This window comes from Netta rufina, assembly GCF_964035555.1.
Source record: "Netta rufina genome assembly, chromosome: 20".
NCBI lineage: Eukaryota > Metazoa > Chordata > Aves > Anseriformes > Anatidae > Netta > Netta rufina.
This window is the reverse complement of record NC_140144.1, coordinates 4,185,997-4,201,558: the sequence shown is the minus strand read 5'-3', so window position 1 is coordinate 4,201,558 and position 15,562 is coordinate 4,185,997. Positions and strand designations below refer to the sequence as shown.

General features: G+C 44.5%; 1 protein-coding gene across 1 annotated transcript in view; it reads right to left on the bottom strand.

The window, feature by feature from the left end:
- The window catches only part of PAPPA (pappalysin 1), a gene marked incomplete at both ends in the record, with an annotated part of 177,212 nt that overhangs the window by 140,350 nt on the left and 21,300 nt on the right, over positions 1-15,562 (bottom strand). Inside the window, one exon of the mRNA XM_084299267.1 lies at positions 9,914-10,982. Within this exon, the coding sequence (XP_084155393.1) occupies positions 9,914-10,982 (1,069 nt within the window). The remainder of the gene's footprint in view (positions 1-9,913; positions 10,983-15,562) is intronic.

Below are 15,562 nucleotides of genomic sequence, written 5' to 3'. Positions count from 1 at the left end.
CTGAACGCACACAGGACCCAGCATCGCACAGCAAAGCCCTTTCTTGGCTCCCTGTCAGAGCAAACTGATTAAATAAGGCCATAGTCAAGCTAACGGAAAAGGAGCCCCTTCCCTGCAAGAGGAGGGAGAGACCGACTCCAGCACCAGGCTGGAGAAACATCAGGGTATTTCCATTTTCTCGCTGACATTTTCTTTTTCTTTTTTTTTTAACTTAGCAAACCCCCCTCGCGTGTCTTCCTCGCTCCACCCTTCTGCCAAGTCCCAATAAAACTCTCGCACTTAAAGAAGTAGAACAAAAACGTCATCGCACTAGCACCAAAGGTCGCGGGGTAAATTTTAAGGTCTAGTCTACTTTTTTCTGTTTGATTGATTTAACTGATTAAAGCATTTCTGCTCTTCCTGTGCTTTCAGCAGCATCCTGGGTAACTCTGGGGAAATTCAAACCAACCAGCTGTGATCCGTATTACAAAGTCAGGGCTGGAAATACACACAAGGATGTTGATGGGGCCATGCTGCAAATCGTGAAAGGAGAGGAATATTGTCTCCTGGTAAAGCGAGAACAGGCTTTTACATGTCGGATTGAGATGTTTGCAGCTCAGCAGAGGATGCAGGGAATTTCCCGTTGTCTCAGCACCATAGGGTATCTGTCCCATCACAGCGGAGCTCCTGGTGACAAAGCACCTGGTGGCAACAGCTTTGCTCCCCAATTTTTCCTTTGAATTTCAAGTTCTTGCAAATCCCTGGGAACTACCAGTTTCCAAGGACTTCCACACAAAGTCTGCACGATGCCAGAGCCATGGGGTAAGGAGCTGCAGGGAGTACGGGAGCCTCAGCTCTTCTGGAAAGCAGGCTCGAGCTCTCAGCACTTACGCCACACCTGGTCTGAAGCTGCACGCCCTTACAAAGCCAATGCCACGTAACTTCAGTGCTTTTTTCAGATTTCCCAAGGGATGTTTCACTAAGATAAATTCTCCCTGCAAAGCTGATGGGAATGATATGAAAAACGAAGTCTTGTGCTGGGGAAAATGACTACCACAGCTTCTCATTGAAGACCTCAATTTATTGACACTACAAGGACGTAGCATGAGAAGCAAATTTATTCCATATTATCTACTGTCAGTACAGCTCAAAAGATGAATTTTGAGGCAGCAGAAAGAATTTTAATCTCTATAGCCTCGTAATTCAACTCTGCCGAAGCTGCCCTCACACAAATCTGCGATGACACATCTTTTCAATGTCTAGGGCCCAAATTATTTTTAAAAGCACTGCAGGTAATTGCCATTGCTGTTATTCCAAACCACTGCTATTTCCACTGTTTTACTATCACTGATGTAACCCAACAACTGGGTTTATTCTGCAATTATTGAATTAAGGGAAATAATATATCTCATAACAAACAGCTCATGCCTCAATGGCCGTTAGCAGATCTCTAGGTAGAATCTTCATGAGACATCCACTGTTCCCAAGCTCTGTTATACACTACTCAAACATCTGGGTACCTTCCAAAATAATTGGTCTGCAGGGTGCAGATTTTATCAGTATTTTGCACTAGGGTGGATTGGCCACAAGAGTCTTTAAAACAATGGTAGAAATAAAAAATGCTGAACCCTAGTTCTCCTGAAGAATTTTAGAAAGATCAAATTAGGCCAAAATCTCTAATCTTGATTTCAGTGAGGTCCCTTTTTAGCAGGGGTCCCTTTAGCAGGGTCCCTTCTTTAAAAGAAAAAGGAAATTAAAAATGAAAAACAGCACTAGGGAAAAGTTAAGCATGTACTTCAAATTCACACATGCCAGGAAATTTAGAGTTAAAGGTGAAACCCCACCCTAAAGAGCCCCATACTGGAGGTATTTTAGCGAACAAACACAACGTGTTCTGAAATACAAAGACCCGGTAGGGTGCACTGGGTATGGAGTTTCAGCCTTCACTCCAAATTTCCTGGCTTTTTGGAGGTTTATTAGACTTTCATACCCCAAACTTTTAAGTACTCCAAGAAGTTTCCTCAGCACAGCTCTCCCTGATCCCTTTGGAAACCGGGAACAAGCGCTCTGATGGTGTAGCCACCCACCCATTATTAATGAACCAGAAAGCCCTTTCTTGCAAATTTATGCTAATTTGGGGTGCTGAAATTGTGTGCAAACTAGGTAGTTTCAGTTGAATTGCTCTGAGAAACTCCAGAACCGCAAATGTGCAAATGTACTCAGAACAAAACTGAAGGACAGGATGCCAGTGACCCCAGCAGAGCAAGTGCTCCTGATCTTCCTCTGCCATGTGTGGGTCCCATACCTCCACTTCAGCCAGCACACATGAAATTGTTTCTGACAGCGGCGTTTTGTGTTCCTGGCGAAAGCACCCTGCCAGGTTGTGGGATGGGGACTTCTCAGTGATCTCTGCACAAGCATATCTTGGTGGTGGTTACTGGCAAGGTGACAGAACAGCTCCACAGTGCCCTGGCCCTGGGGTGTCTGAAGGGCCATCAGTTCTTCGTGCTGCAGGTACGAGGAGATAAACTGTGAAACTCCCTTCTTGCCCTGGGTGGGCAGAGGAGAAAGCCTGTACTTCAAGACCGAACTGCCTTGGGGAAGGAAGGAAAAGAGAATAGGGAGGAGGCAAACAGGGACTTAAAGCATCAGGAGCCGGTGCCAAAGAAGTTCAAGCAAGGGGCAATAGACACCGACTGTTCCTCGCGCTGTTGCCTACAGATCTGCCTCTGCATCCTTTCTCCTTCAATCTTGTCCAGGACCTTCCTCTTTTCCCTCACCTTTCCATTTACTTAATCCCCTCTTCACTCAGTTCCAGCTATCAAATTTAAACATACACACACACCCAAATCCCCTGCCACACACACTCCTTCTCATACCTCTGAAATCTTCCAACAGGCCAACAAACTCAGAGCGGAAAGCCCACAAGAAATCATAAGCAATGATTTACTGAGACAAACCTTTTTTTATAGATGAACTGATTAATTTGGGAAAAAAAGGAAAAGACTTTAAACTCGTAAACCCTTCTTTTTATTCTTATCTTTTGTCCTTACACTATTAATTGGCTTAAAAAGGAGACATCCTGCCTTCCTCCCACAAAACCTGCCTTACTTGCAAGCTGCAGCTCTCCCAGCTATGTCAAGAACATCATCGCTCTGCACATCACAGCACAGCATTATCTGTTCTGCTTGGAACATGCATCCCTTTTCCCAGTCCTTCCACCATATCTCCTGAGGCTACAAACAAGTCCTCTGTGGCATAAAGGCTATCTTTCTACCCCAAAACATAGACTACTTGTAGCAACTGCTATTTTCTGAGTAACCACACTTTTGGGTTGGCTTTCTCCCCCAGCATTGACTTCATAGATACTGGGCAAAGGCAGAGCTGCTGGGCCAGTATTAATGCCTGCACTCACATCAACATTTTCAGCTGAGACTATATAAAGAAAAATCACCTTATTCTTCTCACCCCTTCTTCTGAACCCTGAGAAGCCCCTATGTGAAGGCAGCAGAGATGCCGAGGGTCTGAAGTGTGGCTGCACAGAGTAAAGTCCCCCAGGACACAGCACAAGTCAGCATCCTCTCTCCTAAAAGATTTCTGTACATTTCCACAGGCAGCAACAGTGAAGAGATCATTAAGAAAAACAAACAAACAGCTGAAGTACTGTTTGTCCAAATGCAGCAACCCACGTGAGGGGCAAAGTCAAATGCATTGTGCTCTCGGATGGTGTAAATGAGCACGGTGGAGGTCACTGCTCCGAATTTCCTCAAAGGGCAGCTATGGATTGCAATAAATGGATTTAAATTCCTATCAGGAAAGAACTCCGAAAGATAGGATTGGAATTGCAAATGGAAGTATTGCACCTGGTTAAGCTCGGCACAGAAATAGCCTGTACTTTGCATCTTTCTGTGTGAAAGGTGCAACCTCCTGAATTTACAGAAGGCTTTGGTTGCCGCTAATTAAAAACGCAAGGGGCACCTCACACCTACTGCTGACGAGAGTTTGCACCCAAAGGGATACGGGAGAAAAATGGGGTGATTAAGCACAGCCTCACAGCACTTAAAGAGGCATTTTGGACATGATCAAACTGAAGGGGGGTGCAAGAGACGGTGTAATGTGCATTGATCAGCAAAGAGCATAAAGCAGCCTTATGCAGACCGCTGCTTCTCAGAACACGTGAGGGGATGAACTCCACCTTGTTTGTTTAAACTGAGGCTGGTGAGGAGTTATGGGGAGCATCAGCGGTGTCTGCTGGGCAGCCAGGTCTGCAAGACGCAGTGCTGCAGAGTCCTTGCTGAATCCGCAGACTCTGTGCTTGCAAATCTTCCAGGTGGGGTTCCAGAGCCAAATGGGTCTGCATTAGCACTGGAGAGTATAATAATACTTTAATCTATTGTCTCCCACAAGGATTCTTAATGATCTCTGATAGTTTACTCCATAGATTTTATAGGCTGTCTCTATTCCAAGCATCCTGCAGTTTGACCAGACAATGATCTTTTTAAATAATGGATAATGTCCATGAAAGAAACCATGAGTCCTATGAGTCTTGGGGAAAAAATGTTTCTTGAAAAATACCGTTGGAAAAGATGACTGTGGGTCAAGCTAAAAACTCCTAGCGTTTCTAGGGTGTGCAGTTGTAGATGTAGGAATAGTTTCTTTAGCACTGAAGTCCTGTCTATATCAGAATTCAATACTAGACTTATAAATGTCAGTTGCTAGCATGGGAACAGATGCAACTCCTCCCAGCTGATTAACATCCCTGACATCTGGAATAGAGGACAGAATAAACAGAGAGAACAGAGGATTTCCTGTTGGGACTTGGCTTTTGGGTGCAAACTACCAAGATACAGCAACTCTGTCCTTGACAGTGTTATCTCTCCACCTTTCAAACAGCCCTGGGGCTGGTAACTAAAGAACTGGACATATAGCACTGAATCCCTAGACAAAAACTCAGATATTTGCTATATGTCTCTCTGATACCTGTGTGAATGCAGGAGTCCTTGATGTCAAGAGCTGCACAATGGCCTCTTTAAGGCAGGGGATTAAGTCCTCAAGCTTCCTGAATTGAACAGCTTTGATGAATTTCTTCTGTTCTTTTTAGTGTTTTGGATTAGGTCGAAATTAATTCTTCCTTGGGAATCAAGGAGTATTTCTTATAACTCTCTTAGCCCCTCAAAAAGGGCATTGCGAGTGCCTCCCTCCTCCAGAGTAAATTGACCGTGTTTTGCAAAGAAGCCTTGTGAAAAGGTTTTCAGTGGAAGAGAAGGAACAAACAGCAAAGAAGTTAGTCTGATCAGAAGCTCACGGAGGAGCGATGCAGTTAGTTACCTGCCTGAGGCTGCCTGAGGCTGTGGCTTAGCCAGACCCCTCCAGCTGTTAACAGTGTGCCCTCCACACAAGGCCCTGCCATAGCCACTGCTGCCCAAAACTACGGCAGAAGCTTCTACGGATTGTTCAGATGTCCAGTTCAAGCCTATTTCACGTATGACCAGAATGTGCCACTGTCCTTAATCTGGAGTGAGCTGACGTGATGCAGCGTGGAGCTGTGCTGAGCTGCAAGATACCACAGCTGGAGGGGCCACAGAGAGGGGTGGCAGCAGCACGGCACCAGACCCGAGCTCTCCGCTGCGTGTTGCTCAGAGCCCATGGGCAGGTAATGCAGACAAACTCAGTGCCCGTACAGCTCCTCTCTGCCCCTTGTTTAGGCGAGCAGAAGGGCTGTGTGAGCCTCCAGGGCACACGTGGGGATGTTGGGAAAGCTCATCCCCAAGGTCACTTCTTCTGGGAGGGATTTCCAGCAAGCATTCAGTACTTTGTCCGAATCGAGGGAGTTTGAAGACACTCCAGTAGCTTCTACTGTTTCAGGAATTTCATCAGCATTTTCCTAAGAAGTCATCAAGACGAAGGCTTTCTTATCTGGATATGCAATCCTGTGGTGAAGTCTGATGTACAAACCCAGTATTACATAAAAGGAATGGTTCAGTTAACCATAGTATGGTGCAAGAATTTGCCACATCAAATGGCACTTACAGGGAATGATTTCCTATGATCCCTTGCTGTTTGTTTCAAGTTTTTTTGTTTTTTTTTTTTGAAAAAGAGCCATGGTAGGTGTCATGAGCTAAAAGTCTTCCCTATTTTGTAACCAGCAGTATCCCAAACAACAAAAGGAATGTGCCTTTCTGGCAAGTATGTCTATCCTTGCTCCTTCCTTTTGTATTGGGACACGATGTATGATCTTAGCATGTTCTCATCTTCCCAGAACTACAGAAACAAAGAAAAGTGGAATAATTTTTGCAAATCTTGTGCTGGGACTAAATACATTCTGTCCCACTCTCATGTAATTAGTAAAAAGAAGTTAAGCAGATGTCTCAGATAAAGCCTGCTGTGTGAATAATGATAACCAGTCTTGTTTTTCTTCCCGTAGGCTATTAAAGAAGACGAGGGATGATCTAGCTGGTACCACAATGCTTACAGCTTTCTGCTCTGCAGCTCCCAGAGCAGAGTCCCCATCCATCAGCACTGTCCCTCTAAACTGTCCCTCCGGCAAACTTTGCAGATGTGTCACAGTACTTACATTTCTATGCACCAACACTCCAGCTACCCGACTGTGGCACAACATCTCAGCTTTGGAGGTGCCAGAAGGAGAGGTTGGACAGAAAAAATGCCTGAGAGCTGCACCACAACAGTGGCTGAAGGACACCACCAAAGTACCTGAGCACTTTGTCCAAGGTGCCAAAGGGATCGCAAGAAACTTCTAATGCAGATTGGAGGTGTCTCAAAATTACTCTGGTACCATCATGTCTGTGATTGCAATTAGTCAAGAAGCACGCACAGAGTTTTTTGCTCCAAGGCTCAGAGCAACTCCAGGAGATCCCAGGATGGAGGCTTGAAGGACTGGGACTGAGACAGCCACACTGAGACTGATACACCAAGGAAAGCGACAGGAAATGAATCCATCTCCTTTTGGGGATGAAGAGGCACTGAAGAGGGTTCCTGTTTATAACAGCATTAATCAAGCATTAGCACTTTTTGGTTGGTTCCAAAGAGCAGAATTACTTCAGGAATAAACTCCACATGGTGAACAGCTGGCCACAACTGCAGACACTAAGAATACAGAAGGAACAAAACCCAGTCACATCTAAAGATCCCCCGGTACCAGGGAAGACTGAAGAGTCTTTATGGCACAAAGCTCAGGGAACTTTTTCCTGGTACCATTTCATCTATTTCACCTTCTCTCCCCCCTCCCCCCCCACACACACACTTTATTTGATGCCTCACCAGACTGAGGGTTAGTTTCCTTTCCTTCTGCTATTGTTAGATTGAGCTTTGGCAGAGGAAACACCTGGAATTAGATGTGAGCTCTCAGTGACTGTGGAGATGTCTTCATTGATGTGGTGCAAGGCCTGCACTAGAGGGGACTGAGGCCTCTGCCAAAGAAAGTGATGACAAGAGGGGCTGGTGATGCAAAATGGGCCCAGATGGTGCCAACTGAGTCACACATTTTGACTGAGTCAGTAATTGGCACAAAAATTGCTCTCAGGGGATGGTGCTGAGGGCAATGCCAAAGCCAAACACAGGGTTTGAATCTTCCCCCTTTTAGTCAATGAAGGCTTTGCTGACAAAACCACTGCCCTAAACCTGTATTCATTAGCCCAAATGCTCAGAGGTCAGCCTTTCAAACCTCATTGATCATGTCTACAGACCCAACTGCTGTATTTTGCCATACTGAGTGTGAACACCCATCACAGTGATGGGCATGAGCTCAGGCTGAGCACATTGGCCAGCAAGGAAAGGCTCCAGAGAGATGGACTACCTTCTGCTGACCTTGGCTTCACTGCCAATGATCGAAGCTGCGTTACAACTTCTACGCAAAGACAAATAAATGAAATCTAAATGTTGCAAAAAAAAATCTTTGGAGGAACTACAGATTTTCTCAGGCTCTATGTTGTGGAAAAAGATGTTTAGGCCTCCCTCACCGACTTAGGCGTGTCGCAGAGGAGATGCTTCTCAAGCCAATGTGAACATACAGAAGATCTGTGAGCTTAACACCATGAATGCGACTTCTCCAGACAAGTTCAGCAAGGTGGTTGCCTCCAAAAAGAACATACAAATGCATATGAAAAGCAGGTACGCTATGTTAAGGTAACTTCAAATTTTTGAATTAAATTCCTTGCCTGGGCTTGTGCAAGTCCAATCTGTCTGTGCAGCAAAGAAACTTCATTTGGAATAGAAATATCTCTGCATGTCAGAATAACAATAAGGCACCGTCTTAAATCTGAAAACTAGAATTTAAAAGGCTTTTCTTGTTTCATTTTGTATGGGTATTATGCTGGTCACAGTACAAGTGATAAAAGGGTACTATCAGATTAAAAATAATGTATTTTTCTAAAAATTGTCATAGCTGTTATAACTAACACCTCGAGTTCTCAGAACTACAGTGTTAAAACAATCCAATTTGCATTATGCCTTTGATGATATTTGCTCAGTTGTGTTCCTCTCCAGTTGAACAGTATTAAAAGACTGGTATTTTTCCTTTCGATATTTTCAATAATTAGTGTTTAAAGTAGCTCCTCATTTGAGCTTTGTTCACTGGTAACTGAAGTCCAGCTGAGCTATAGGGATGTTTTTTAAAAAAAGCTCACTGCAGTTTTTAAAAAAGAAGAATGGAAGCATTTCTTTGCAGCTTAATTATGTGTATTTTAAGCTCCAGTTGAGATGACAATGTTGTTTAAAAACTTCTTTCTATTAAGGAAGTTACAAATATAGCCTGAATTGATATAATTAAAGCAACTCCAGAACAGCTCATACTTTCTTTCTTAACCTGAATTTCAGTGTTGACAACACAGGGTGTTCTGACTGTCTTATGGTTTTCCACCATGACTCCAGAAATTTCCCCCAAAAGCTTTAACATGGGATACAGATGACAGAATTTCTGCAGAGTTCTGCAGAATTTCTGACAGAATCTTCTGTGTGTTTATATCACTAACTCATCCACAGGAAACTTTTTTTTTTTTAATTGAAACATACTGACTCTTCTCTGAAAATACCCAAAAGCACATTGAAGTAATTGTAGCTATGATCTACTCAATTGATTGAAGTTACTCGGGGATGACCCTCTTCAGACTACAACACGAAGAGGCCATTAGCTGAGCACCTCATGATTTTATAAACTCACATCCATCCACAGAAATCTCCTCTCCCACTTGTGATAAAGTGGCATTACATTAAAGGTTGGACTAGATGATCTTAGAGGTCTTTTCCAACCTGAATGATTCTATGATTCTACCCCTGCTTTCATATCTACATAGAGGAACACAGAAGAATTCAGTCACCCACCCAACATGTGCAACAGCACTCCCAGGAATCTGGTACCCACCTCCCTCCTCATAAACCCTGGACTCAGCAGCCCCTCCACAGCAGTGCTTACGGAAATCAGTACTCACATAGCATTCAGAATATAGAATAACCTACCTACCTCCAAAGGTACCTACAAAATTAAAGTATACCTAAGAGTATTTGTGTTCCGTGCCTGAAGGGCTCTTCACTCTCCAAATACATATGAGCTTCCCATGGCATATAATCTTCATTCCTAAGAGTCTCTGGTTAAAATTATCTGTGCAATACCTCAACATACTGCTCATAACCAACAACTGATGGGTCTTCTGACAACGTCTGTTTCAGTCTTTAGTGCTAGCTTTGTTTAGGCTAGATAGGGAAAACCAATTCAACGGCAAGACTCTGTCAAGACCATTACTGAGATTGCATACAGGTAATTGCAATGTGAGCCAAATACTATGGAAAAAAATAAATGAAGAAAAAATGCCAAAGCCTGTAATGTCAATAACATAATGGTTCAGCAGCCAGCAGGCTGATCAATACCTAGACAGATATTCATTAATATGAACATAAAAATCTCGTTTAAGAAATTGCCTACCTGTAAGGAGAATATGGGTCAAAGCATGTCTTGGTGACTTCTGTTATCTCCGGGTTACAGCATTCCCCACCATCAAAGTTGTATCTCTCGTAATTACAATCCATGTCACACACACCGTTCTGCTTCTTCTTGTTGAAGAGCGTGTGGCGCACGTGTCGGCAGTCTCCCCCGTCGTAGCCAGTCAAGGTGTGGTTGCACTCGGGATCACAGTTCTCATCCCCGATCTTGCTGATATCGCAGTTGGCCAGGATGAGTCGGTGGCGAAGGGAAGAGTTCTTCACCTCCAGCACCTCCAGCTCCCAGGTGATGTTGTAGCGGCTGAAAGCCTCGTTTAAATGCTGATGCTGGAACTCGATCTGCTGCTGGCTGACAGTGGGGTTCTGGTGCTTGTCATCGTAGAGGTTTACCACACGGTAGCGAACTATTTTGTTACGGCGGAAGCTGGGGAGCTTGTTGTAGCTGGCAATGACGTCCGTGTTGTCACAGACTGTCTGTCCGCAGAGAGGAGGCTCTAGGCTGGTATCCAGCAAATAGCCATGATGGTAGCTGTACTTGTTCTGAGGACTGCTGCCATCCTTCATGGGAGACCAGGTGTTTTTCACATTCAGTAAACTGTCTTGAAGAACTAGCTGAGGTAGAGGCGTGTCTTGTCTGTGAATTGCCTGGCCCATGTCCAACAAGATCTCCTTCTGAGACCGGGCTGTCCTCCAGAGGCTGAAGTGCTCTACATAGCCCCGATAGTTCTGGTTCAGGGCATTTCCTCCAACCATGAGCACCTTGCACTTCAAGGTCAGAAGACTGAAGATGCTGCCCACTTGCTCTCCACTTGTGGCTACCTGGGCACCATTCACATAGAGTTTCATCAGGTGCCCATCGTACGTGGCAGCCAGATGCACCCACTGGTTGGGGAGGTAGCTGCGATGTGCTGCAATGGTGGTAACTTTGCGAGCACGGTCCGTCTTCAGAGAGAAGAAATAGCGGGGGTCTCTATTCCCCTGGTCACTGACGGTGTTAATCCCCAGGACCCATCCTCGGTCACGGGAGGTGTAAGAACATTTGTCATAAAGTCCTACGTGCCCCCAAAAAAGAAATATGAATAAATAAGGATGACAGAATAAATAAAGAATTTCGTCTTTAAATTGTATAAATCTCTCTCTCTCTACGTATAAACACACACTCACCTATGTACATTACAAAGTCAGCATACACGAAAGGCATTAAATCATCCAGAACGTGACTGTGGGAGGTCATGTTAAGACTTGCTATTAAAAGTCAAGATTTGCCAGTGGCATGTATGAATGGGATTCCCCTCTTCTGACCAAAGACCAAAACCCTTTTGCAAACTCTTATCGGCACAAAGCTGTACTGTGCATTCAGTCTTGCCTTCATTCAAGCCATACTTCACTGGCTGAAAATGCTCTCAAGAGGCAGTCCTTGGTGGCCTCACTGACAGCACTGCACCTTCCATCTAGCCAAGGCCCACCACGGGCAATAAGCACGACATCTAACCACCACACAGCTCCAGAGACACCGAATGGCTAGAATAACCTTGGCAGGATCAAGTGCCCAAATCTTGCAGAGAGCAAATGCATCGCAATCAGGCTGCCTTCAAATTCACGCCCATTAAAAACCAGTAAAGAATCAGCCTTCACTGGTATGCGCCAATGTACCTAACTGTTTACCATGAGCACAAAGCACAGATCTACATCTAAAGATCTCTCCACTGGTCCTCAGCTCCAAAAGATGGTAAGAGCCCACTCCTTCCCAGCCTGGGATATGAGGTCTGGCAAGTCAAAGACATACATTTCCATCTTTTGGTTCTCAAAGGCCATGGGCTGCAGAGACCCCTTGACTGAAAAAATAATCGTTAGAGCCTTCAGCGCCAATGGCCTTCCTACTATCAGCACGTAGAACGCGCTCCTTCCCCCAAGCCTTCCCTTCCAAAAGCCTAAGCGAAAATCATAAATCTCTGACAGTTCAGTCCTCATGAAAAGACTAAATATCCCCTTACCTCACCCCTGCACCCTAACCCTCCCAGCACTACAAGCAAATAACATCTTCTGCTTCTGACTAAGTTGCTCAACAGCCATCTGTTAACAATCACTCATTAACAGTGCAGTCTTGTCTAGTATCAACAGAGCAAAGGTTACAGGAGCATTCACTGTATTTTTCCTCCCCTCTCCCAGCACCCACCTTCCCCCTCGCTCCTCACACCCTTCCCCTTTCCTCCTCCTCCCCCCGCAAAAAAGTCTTCTGATGGGAAAGTTAAAAAAAAAATTAAACAGGGCTTTTTTCTGCACGCTGGTATTTTGCTAGGGACTCTGAGCTCCCCCTTTTCCTGTTGCCTTTGGAAGAGAGATCCCAGGGTTCGGAAGGTAATGTGTTTATTCATCTGTAGGGCGCACTCAGTTCAAAACCTTCTTGAGACCAGCTTCTAGTTTATACTGCTACTTCTGATCACGGGAAAGGAGAGGAGGAGGAACAGGGAAGGAAAAAAACAAATATGCTAAAAAAAAAAAACGACATTTGCTGGGATGGATGTTTACCTGAGAAATTCATTATATGAAAGCCAAGCTACCAGTGACCTTCTAGAGTCAGGGATCTCCTGTTTTTTGAGGGTTTTTACATCTTCTTTATGGAATAAATACTTTTAGCAAGCATTCATTTTTGAGATGTATTAGAGCCCATAAATGTCTGCATTTTTATGAATCTCAAATGAAGGTATTTTCCAATGATAGTTTCCAAAGACAGTTGGCAAATTCCAAATAAGCCATAAACAAAGAAGTTATAAAAATGAGACATAAAAAGTTGCCATCCCAGTATAGCAGGCAGGGGTCTCTGGCAACTGGGCGAGGCTCTGGCAACTGGGCGAGGATGGAAACAGTTGTCTCTGGGTGTGAAGAGAGACCGGCGGCGTTACAGGAGAGACACAAAGCTTTCCTCTTCTGGGAGACTGCCTTCTATTGATTCTCCCCCCTGCCCCAGAGAAACATTTGGACGTGCCCTATATAGAGGTATGGCATCCATGCAAGCCAGGGCACAAAAGTGAGGACATGGGATGTTCCAAAATATACCCAACTCTGGAAAATTAAAATTCTGTGGGAGTCCATATTCTGTTTCAATAGCTTTCTGTTATTGAATATCTTTTGTTTCCAGTGTGGGAAATACTGAAGAAAGAGAGTAAAAGCGTATCCTATAAATGGAACCCAGCATGAAATGAAGCCACCTCTCCTGAAAGGAGACCTTTTTATAGGTACACTATGATCTCATCTTATCATAATAAGACCATCAGAGCTGGTCAGACATTTTTTAACAGAGCTTTCTCCTGCCACCTTTGCAGCCCAGCATGCGAATTCTCCAGGCCTGCAGGCCCAGGGCAGCTGTGCACGCAATAGCTGCTCCACCTGTGTCTTACGGCATCCAAGCTCCCTGCTGTCGGACGGAGGGCTGGAAGTCCTGGAACAGGCTTCTGGGGTCTCCAGCTCTGAGGAAGTCCACCATACAGTCTTTAAGGGTCAAGTTTTTTGGCTTTTTGTACTGACCGGGGCTGGAAATATTCCCCTAAAGAACTAATAAATTATTGTGGAATGGAAATTCAGTTTCCTAGCCAGGATTAAAGAACATCTTCCTCTCTCTCTGAAGTGCTGCATGATGCTAGTGATTGACCTCAGCTGAACAGATGGAGCTGCTGGAGGAATACTACAGAATAGTAGCAATCCTCCCTTGCCTTTGAGCATTTAAACCCTGATGTGATGCAACGTGTCTTGAGTTTGGCTCAAACAGCTGCCATCAATTCAAGATTTACAGGGAGCCAAAGGAGGGCAGAAAAAGAAAAAAAAACAGCGACAATAGGGACACCACTGAACATGTCAGTATGAAAGCTGCTGAACTAAAACAGTCTACTATTCCAGTTCCTTACATTTTCTAGTTTAGGGCAAAGGTCATTACTGAATCCATATGTTGCATGCAGTATTCTTTTCTCAAACTTTTACTATTACATACATCCAACTCTTGATGAAAAGATGGATTGATCACAATACTTTCAGCAGGAAGACTTGTTTTATTCTTAAGAGAAAGGAAAAATAATACGAAAAGGGATGAGAAACCCGCACTCCCTATAACTTGCACAGTCGTGCCATTTCTTTATGACCTTCTTTTGCTTGTATATGCTGTACCTACTTTCCCAGTCCTTCGCTTACTTTTGGCTTTAGACTACGAATCCTCCGGCTAAGGGAGTGTCACTTTTCCGTTTTGTCCCCAGCACAATGAAACTAATTTCAGCTGGGACTTTGGATGTCATAATAAAAGAATTTATTACTTCTTCTATGACAACTAATAAGGGCAAAACCATTGGATGAGGGACATGTGAAATAATTGCCAGAACTTCTGAAAACTGAATAATTTGATGTTTTCACAATTTATTTCAATTTAGTAAAAGGTTCCATAGCCATGAGTTATTTCTTAGACATAATTAAGAACATTTCAAACAAGAAGAGGCCTCTTTTACCCCAAACAAGGCTGTTTTTGAGTAAAATCACCCCCTCACAATGGTTGACACTGAATTTCAAAATTCAGCTGTGACCACAACCAACATTTACATGAAAAACATACAGAGTTTAGATGCTCATTTACACGGGGAATTCTTTACAATAATGTGTCAAAGGACATTTTTAGCTACTTGGTGTCCCTTAAGAAACCAAGAGTGGTGTAAAGAGGCCTCATGGTAAATGAGACTCAAGCCAACGACTGCAAAACCACAATTTGGCGAATATGCCTCAAGTTTCTGAGCCAAGAAATGGTGCGAAATAAAACTGATGTTTGTTTTCCCCACAGCAATTAGATTAAAAAAATATGTACAAGTCTCATACAGCAGCAAACAGTTTTCCTCACTTCTGCTTGCCTTGAGTTGCTAGAAAGGGATGGAGCTGCAGCTGAGAAGAATACTGACAGCCCTTCTCACCCCTCAGTCTGAGTGATTTTTTTCCCTGTAAAGTTCCTATTCCTGAAGCCCGGAGGATTAAAACAGAATTTATCTTTTATTAAAAAAAGAAGAGGCACTAGTTCAGCTTTCCAGTAAGAGTCATCGGTAACCGTCCTTCCGCACAGAAGTGAGTCACTTTTCAGATGGCTCCGGAGGAGCGCGAACACTTCGGGATGCCACGTTCCCGTGGGCTGAGACAGGGGGTGCCTCCGATGGCCCATCGGGCTCCTTCCACCCCATCGTGTTTGTCCCATGCTGGAACAGTAAATTCCTAAGGCACCGAGGTACTGAGGACTGCTGGAAGATTAAACCCCAAAGGCCTGGTGCCAAAAAGCAAATAGGGAAAACCAGAAGTACAGTCTCTGCCTTCTTTTCTTACAAGTGAAATATCACTTGTTTGGCTACCAACCCACAACTGCTCCAGAATACAACTGCTCATCACACCTGAGCTTCCCCAGGGAGCCCCAGCCATGATTTACACCTCAGTTTGTTCCCAGGCCTTCACCGGGACTGCAGAAGAGGGGCCTCTGCGCGCAGGACCCGTGCTCTGGGCTCATGAACAGCCACTCCGGGAACAACATCCCGGGTGAGGACACGAGGCTTTGCCGTAACTGAGCTCCGTAACCGAGCTCACGATGCCAAGGTTGGAGTAAAGGATTATCGGGAGC